Source organism: Panicum virgatum, chromosome 1K (genome assembly GCF_016808335.1).
Source record: "Panicum virgatum strain AP13 chromosome 1K, P.virgatum_v5, whole genome shotgun sequence".
Taxonomy (NCBI): Eukaryota; Viridiplantae; Streptophyta; class Magnoliopsida; order Poales; family Poaceae; genus Panicum; species Panicum virgatum.
The window spans coordinates 34,377,489-34,385,187 of record NC_053136.1 but is presented as its reverse complement, the minus strand read 5'-3'; the positions used below and the strand labels follow the sequence as shown (position 1 = coordinate 34,385,187).

Genomic DNA, 7,699 nt, shown 5'->3' with positions numbered 1-7,699 from the left:
TATCAAGTTGTATTACTTATGTGTGCTGTAACTGTAAGCTAGTGATCACTAGGCTTGCATGAGAGTAGGTTTTCCCACGTACTGCAAAATCAGCCAACAAAATCTGAATAGTACTTCCGAATTCCGAACCCAAATATAAATTCATTTAGCACTGTTGTTGGTAAGACCTACAAAAAAAAATCAACATTCGAAAAATCATGTAGCAAGAGACACTGCACCACGAAAAATCATATTCGAAAAATTTGTCTAGACATGATACATAAAATTTCTTGTTTCTAGAATATAGTCATTATGAAAATACTTTGAAAACATATAACTATTTTAATTTTGCGTACTATTTCTAATCATGGTGTGTCAGGAGACAGGTTTCGATGTTCCATTGTTGGACTTGCATTTGAGATTTAGGGCAGCGGGTGGGGACACGCGTTAAGGTCTTAAGGAATATAGTTGAAGATAATCATCCAAGCACTTTGCCCAGTGAAACGACCAACACGCTCATTCCTTCGCGGCCACACAAATCCTTTGTTACATTAATTTCATCCCTAGTCAACTACTACCGTATATTGTTTTTTTTTGTTCTCATGATCTGGATGCAACTTGCATGACAGGAAGCCACGTAGAGTTTGCTAGACCACCCCACCAACGTATCACATGGAAATGGAACGCATCCTTTTAGCTTGCCCCAAAAGCCTATAAATACCACCCAAAACACCACACCAAGAGAACCATCCCAAACACACATTCTAGCTATTCAACAAGCTACCTAGCTTCTAACACTTGTAAGCTATAGCTAGCTGATAGCATGGCGCCATCCAAGCTTGCCCTGTTCCTCGCCCTGACGACAGTCCTCGCCTTCGCGGCGGACGTCGTCCATGGCTGCGCGCCGTACTGTCCTACCACTACACCGCCGGTCGTTCCTCCGCCGCCAGTCGTGCCGACGCCGTCCGGTGGTGGTGGATCTTGCCCGATCAACGCGCTGAAGCTGCAGGTGTGCGCTAACGTGCTGAACCTACTGAAGCTCAACATCCCTGGGTTGGGGAACGACCAGTGCTGCCCGCTGCTGCAGGGGCTCGTCGACCTTGACGCCGCCGTCTGCCTCTGCACCGCCATCAAGGCCAACATCCTCGGCATCAACCTCAATGTGCCCATCGACCTGAGCCTCCTCCTCAACCACTGTGGCAAGGTCTGCCCTGCAGACTTCACCTGCCCCCTTTAAGTGACTGGTTGATGAAACAACCTACAATACGTCCAGGCATCATCTGATCATGTCTCGATCTCCTTGTACTCAACCTGTGTTGCAAGTCTGTGTTGGTTTTGCATCTGCATGCATGCATATGGTCTCTTTCTCTTTGGGTCCGGGTTATCGCTCGGGTGAGCTCTGTGCAAACTGTCCGTTGTTGTCGTTCATACAAACATATATCTGTAACTTGGAATATGTGAAATAAAAGTCTATACAAGTTGTGCCCACTCGAGGTGTAACGTGGCTTACATGTGTGATCTTATTTACACCTCAACTCGTTTTTATTTTCGACCTAGAAGAATGGTTGGTGTGTGAGCTGCATTTGTGACGAGTTAAATGTTGGAATCGGAGTTGTGAATCCCAAACAGAATGGATGAAAAGGGAAATGAACGAAGGTAGAATGCAATTGGAACAATGACACAATCGTAATTGCACTGTAATTCCAGGAAAATTCAACCCGTTGCAAGGTAAAAGAGAGGGGGTATTTATACCCTCGACCCTCGCTACATAGTCCTGGAAATGCCCCCACCTGCTCCTATACATCAAGGAATATTCCGGGCTTTTGGGTATTTCCAGGAGATTGAGATATACAGTTTGTCTTTTGCTACAGGATTACATTTCCGGCATGCCTCCGAGGGTATTTGACACCTTCGGGTCACGTGTCTTGGCCTTTGCATGTGTTCTGGCGTCGCTTCCCTCGGAGCTCTCGATTGTTGACCCTCGAAGCCGAAGGTCGACGCCATCTCCCTGGTTAGTTATCCGACTTCCCGAAGGTTCCTCTGACTCCTGATCGGGGGTCGTCGGGAGCCCAAGCCTGCGCTGCGAGGCCCGCCTAGGACCTTCGCCCGAGTCGACACCGATCCTGCAAACATGGGCTGAAAGATGTCGAAGGAGGTGAGACCTCCGCGGGGGACCGGAGGTCTTCCGTGCTTCTACCAGCTTGCTCCCGCAAGGACCGCAACCTTCGGGTCCCTACCCATCGGAGGTAGCAATCCTCAACATTAACGGATCAGTTGTGTGTGTCTCATTTTACCGACCTCGCTTCTATGTAGTAGAACAAGTGGGGGTTAGTCGTAAGAACTGCTCCTAGAAATCAATTTGCAGATGAGGTCCCTTAAGCCGACCGTCTCTACAAATTGTGATATCTGGAGATGCGGCCTCTTAAATTTACAGCCTTTGTAGTAAACAGGGGGCATCTCCTGAGAGGCCAGCTCCTCTAAAGAGGATTTCCACCTCTGGATATAAATGCTGTCTCCTATTCGTGGCCAGCCTGGAAGAATGTCTAAATTTTTCAGTAGTGTGGCAAATTGCTATTTGGCAACATAATAAACAGTGTTTGGCATGAACACGGAGGCAGTGAATATATAGTTGATACAATCTAGCTAGCAGTCAATACTAAAGAAAAAAAAATCACTTTGGTTAAGCAATATAACAAAAAAAATTGTAGATACTTGTAATATAAGTGCAATAATAAGGGTGAGCGAACGTACAAATTTGAATGAAATGTTTTGGTAACTAATTAATGGTTAATGAGCCACACAACATCCGTCTTCCTGTTCCCTATTGCAATTTTTCCGGGTGTACTGCTTCATAGATAGGGGTTGGTATGCATATAGCCATACAGCCCTAATGAACACCAACGATGGTTATGATGGGTTTTGAAGAAGTCCTCTGCGCAACTCTTTTGCTAACATATATAGATGCAGCATTTGCTTTTTTGATAAAGACACGATGGAGTGTTAATTAACATGACTACGTAAATGTATAGTCCAACGTCGATTACTCTCGCACAACGATTTGGTTGTACCACCCATGGGTAGGTGGCTTATTCTGAGGAATGTTGAGTACTCTATCCTGCTTGTGATGAGTGAATTGTCAACCGTGTGGTGTGATCGTGCGCTTGGTCTTTGGATTGCAGGTGACGGGCGTCGAGTGTCGACGGGGAGCTGCCGTGGAGGTGCTGTGGCCGATGGACCGTGCGTTGGACGGCGGTGAAGGGCAGCCGGGACCGGAGCTCGGACCGGGCGGCAGCTGTGGCGTCCACTCCTAAATCGAGGGCGCAAGCGGCGACGGAATGCGGGTTTCTTGGTTTGCGCCACAAAACTAAGGAGGTGGACGGCGGTTTAAGACGCCAAGTCGTGGAGGCACGGGCGTCGGTCTCGGGACTGACGGAGGCGACGGGCGTCGACGGCGTCTAGGGCCTCGCTGCGGGCGAGGAGGTGATGGGCGTCGGGCGGCGTCTAGGGCCGTCAGAAGGCCGAGGCGGGAACGGCGTCTAGGGCCACGGCGTGGAGGCGGGAATCTTCCCGCGCGTGGAGTTTTGGCGGTTTTCTCAAAACCGGCCACCTACCCAGGTTTCGCGGGCCCTCCAAAACCGCGGACCGGATCTTCATCAAGACGGCGGCATCGCGGAGAAGACTTCGATTCGAAGAAATAACCTCGGCCGTCGGATGAGATCGTATACAGGGGGTGCTGCAGGCCAACCGGTCTGACCGGTCCCTGGCACCGGTCTGACCGGTCTAACCAACAGGTCTGATCGGTCCAGCGTACCGGTCTGACCGGTCCTGCGGGTATAAATACCCCTTCACTTGTGTTAAGTCAAGTGCGGCTTTTGTATTGTGTCCGTGAATTGTTCTGTTCTCCAGGCCGCCGCCCCTGTGTTCCTCTCCCCCTGTTCATCTCTTTAGGGTAGATTTGAATGTTGTTTGTGTGAGAACTCTTGTGGATTTGATTGGGAAAGAAGGCCCTAACCTCCTCGTGCCCTCTGGACGGTTTGAATCAATCTATCTCCTCGTTTTGTGCCTTGTTTGATGAAATTTCGATTTCGTTTTTGGTGCACTTGATTGCGAGGAGTCCATGAGTTCTTTGCTGTGATTCCTATGCCTCTACTTTGTTCTTGAACCCTCTGGAATCACTAACTCGTTCAAATTCGATCTCTTGGAGACTAGAGAAAACCCCACCCTCTTTGATCTCATCCCGAAATTCTCGTGCTATGGATATCTTTAGGGTGAGATTTCTTGGGGATATACTCTTGGGGTAGGAACGAAGCTATCCTCCAAGTTTCATCCAATTTGGACGTGATTTGCTCTCGATTCACGGTTTTGGAACTGAATTTTCGGGGTTTTCTGGACGCTACCGGTCAGACCGGTTGGCGAGACCGGTCAGACCGGTCTGCCTGTGTTTGAACTGCTTGACCGGTCAGACCGGTCTTCTATACCGGTCAGACCGATCTGTGCCTGAGCAGACTCGATTTGAGTTGGTTCTCTCGCTTTTGCTTCCACGTTTTGATCTGAGTTTTCGGAGTTGAGATAGCTTGTCCATAGCTATTCTCACTGTTCTCAGTTTGAAGGTTTGCGGTGATTTTGGGACATAGGCCGACGATTCAAATTTCGAAAAAATTTTGATCGGCTCCCATTCACCCCCCTCTAGTCGCCGGCTTCGGTCCTTCATATTCCGTATGCGGCTCATATATATTTGGTAATTAAACTGCACATGATTGTACACACCAACGTTAAAGTTAATATTTTTCACTCATTCTGCCAGTTAAATAAATCATGTCAACCAATCCATCCAATTAAATGATGGAGAAACTTAAAGTTCTACTGCTGAAATTTGTGCCAACAGACGTATGCGTATCTGATTGACAAAACGGCACGCACATCTGCTTTAGCACCTAGCAGTAGCATAAGGTTGGAGCACACGCAATGATGTGGTTTTGAAGTTTATATTGGTGGACTATATGTGAAACGAATATATATGTAATTACCACCATGTCATGTCAATATCGACTCTTTAACAAGGAAGTCCAGGTCATCATTTTGGTACTACGTACTTAAAGATATCACACAAAGCTAAGACAAATTATTCGTGTATTGACTTCTGACAATAGAAGACGAAATCGATCATAAGTTTAAAATTAAATTTGTTTTCGAATAGAATGATTAAGATAGAATGTGTGAGCTACTAATTATGTCCAGATCTGGATAGGCTGATGTACCTACCCCCAGTTGGTGGTACGTATGATGTTGAACTTTGCCCATCGAAGTCCAAATTAATCTTAGTGTCCATCCCAAATATTTCTTAATCATCCAAAGGGTGGCTCTTTCTTAGGATCAGTTTGTTGGATCTTTGTTTCGACATCCACATTTGTTCGGGATCTGCCCATCACTCCCGTGCATTTTTTCATGGTTGGAAATAGCCCGCTATAGCTTCGCTAATAGCTTTTTAGGAGATCTACCGCTACTCTATACAATATTTGTTCGCTATATCCGCTAAAGGAGGTTTTATGAGATTTAGCCATGCTAAATGTCCGCTAAATAGGTTTTTGTGAGACTTAGCAGCGCTAAATGTCAATTGGGTACTGTTGGGTAGTTAAGAGACGTGTTAGACTCAAATTTTAGGTGTTAGACCAACGATACTTATAATTTGTATGAGATTATTTATTATTTTATCATTCCGCTAAATAATTTAGCTTTTGCTATAGCCCGCTATAGCTTCGTTATAGCTATTCTATAGCTTTTAGAGAAGGTTACCGCTAAACTTCATAGCCCGCGATTTCCAACCTTGATTTTTTTTGAACAAAATACAAAATTTTCTTGTATTATATCGGTTGATGATGAATTTTGTACCTAATATTGAATTAATCATGAAAACTACTCAAACCTTGTTTTTGTAAATATGGAAAAAAAACCGCAAACAAAAAGAGCAGTGTTTTTTCAGACCTATATATACTCGGCGTGTTTAGTTATAAAAAGATATGTTTGGATGGGTTAAAATTGAGTGCAAAATTGAGTGCTAATTAAACTTTAGCACCTATTAGCACTCATATCATTGCTAAAGTTTTCGAGTCTTGGCTAAAGTCTAGCCTACCATATTAGCACTCCTATTTGGATGAATTAGTGCTAAAGTTTAGCACTTTGGGGGCATTAGCACCTAGATCCAAGCACCACTAAATGGACTGTATATAGAGTGAGAATTAGGGTGAAAAATATATAGAAACCTACAGCGTGTCACACACGTTCTGCTAGAGCCACATGCGTGCGAGGTACTAACTTACTTGCTTGATTGTCAAATGTACGTGATCGATCAGAAAGTCGCATACGCCTAGCATCATGGATCACCCAAAGGGGGTCAACAGGCTCCAGGTTCTCCCGCAGATTAATCTCCTCACTACACATGTCGTATCATCGTCCGGCGAATTTTATTCCAAATGTTTTGTCATGTCCGGAATTTTGGAATCGATGGGTGAAGCCCACCTGAGTGTGTGTGTGTGTGTGTGTGTATTCCTGCTTTGTTTTACACGGCGTCGCGCATGGGCCAGACATGCCCTACAATACCGACATGGCCGATTTGCAAATATTTGACGCGTCGGTCATCACTGATTGATCATCTATCAGCCACAAAAAAATAATCGAAAGCAGAAAGCCAAGATTATAACAAAAAATGTACACTGCATTTGTCCTATTACACATGCATCGTCCAAAGTCTAATCGATCTAGAACTACGACATGTATACACACATCTAGAGAGTAAGAGAGAGCCACAGCCTTAACTATATCAGAACCTTTTTTTCTTAATGATACGTTCATGTATGTAGAAAGCTACAGGACGATGCGACTGGAATTTCGGAACAATCAGCTAGCTGTCTCTGCTGTCTATAGTGCAACTAGCAGTACAGATCGTGGTACACTACTGGTATGTAGAGCCAGATAGAGAGAGATATTAATTAGCTCGTGTGAAACGGAAACTGAGAGTAGGAATTGTTTCCTCGTTGGTCCCCGCGAGCTAGAGGCGTTAACTTTGAGTCTTTGACAGCAACCTGCAGCTGCACGCGTAATGCCTCGGCCTCCTCTCGTGACCTTGCCTCTAATGTTGGCAGTTGTCTGTAAAACGCAAGAGGCTAGCTAGGGACCTCAAGATGTGGTGGTTGCCTTGTTTTAATTTATGAGGATGTTCGCTAGCTAAAGGTACTGAGCTGGAGAACGAAACCGCCGATTTTGATATTACAAGAACCTATAGGTGACACTTGAAGCTAATAAGTTGAAAGCTAGATTTGTATTTTAAGAGTATATGGACTTAAATAGCACCCGAGGCTAAGTTTCGGAAACCAAATCTGTAATTTCAGAGTGTATAAATATGAATTTAAATAACACAGCCGAACAAGTTAAAGAACCGACCATGCGTATATTTGGGATTGATGAGAGTGGGGTCACATTACCTAACATACTCCTCTATGTAGTTAGAGATAATCTTTTTTTTTTGCGACTTGTAGTTAGAGATAATCAACCAAACGTTTTGCCCCGTGAAACGACCAAGGCTCATGATGACTTTGCGGATCGCGCCAACAGAATCCATTGTCCCATTCATCCCGGACAGCTACTACCTACCAGACCAGCCCACGCACGCATCACATCGAACACACTTGCTTCCTCAATCGCGCTATAAATACCAACCAAAACA

General features: G+C 45.2%; 1 protein-coding gene across 1 annotated transcript; it reads left to right on the top strand.

The window, feature by feature from the left end:
- Nucleotides 1–737: 737 nt before the first annotated feature.
- On the top strand, nt 738–1,488 carry LOC120656798 (cortical cell-delineating protein-like). Its single transcript, XM_039934981.1, has one exon. It carries the CDS (start codon nt 803–805, stop codon nt 1,214–1,216), a length of 414 nt encoding a protein of 137 aa, XP_039790915.1. The 5' UTR covers nt 738–802; the 3' UTR covers nt 1,217–1,488.
- Nucleotides 1,489–7,699: the final 6,211 nt, after the last annotated feature.

Coding starts and splice junctions, on each gene's coding strand:
- LOC120656798 (XM_039934981.1), top strand. CDS start 803: ATGGCGCCATCCAAGCTTGCCCTGTTCCTCGCCCTGACGACAGTCCTC.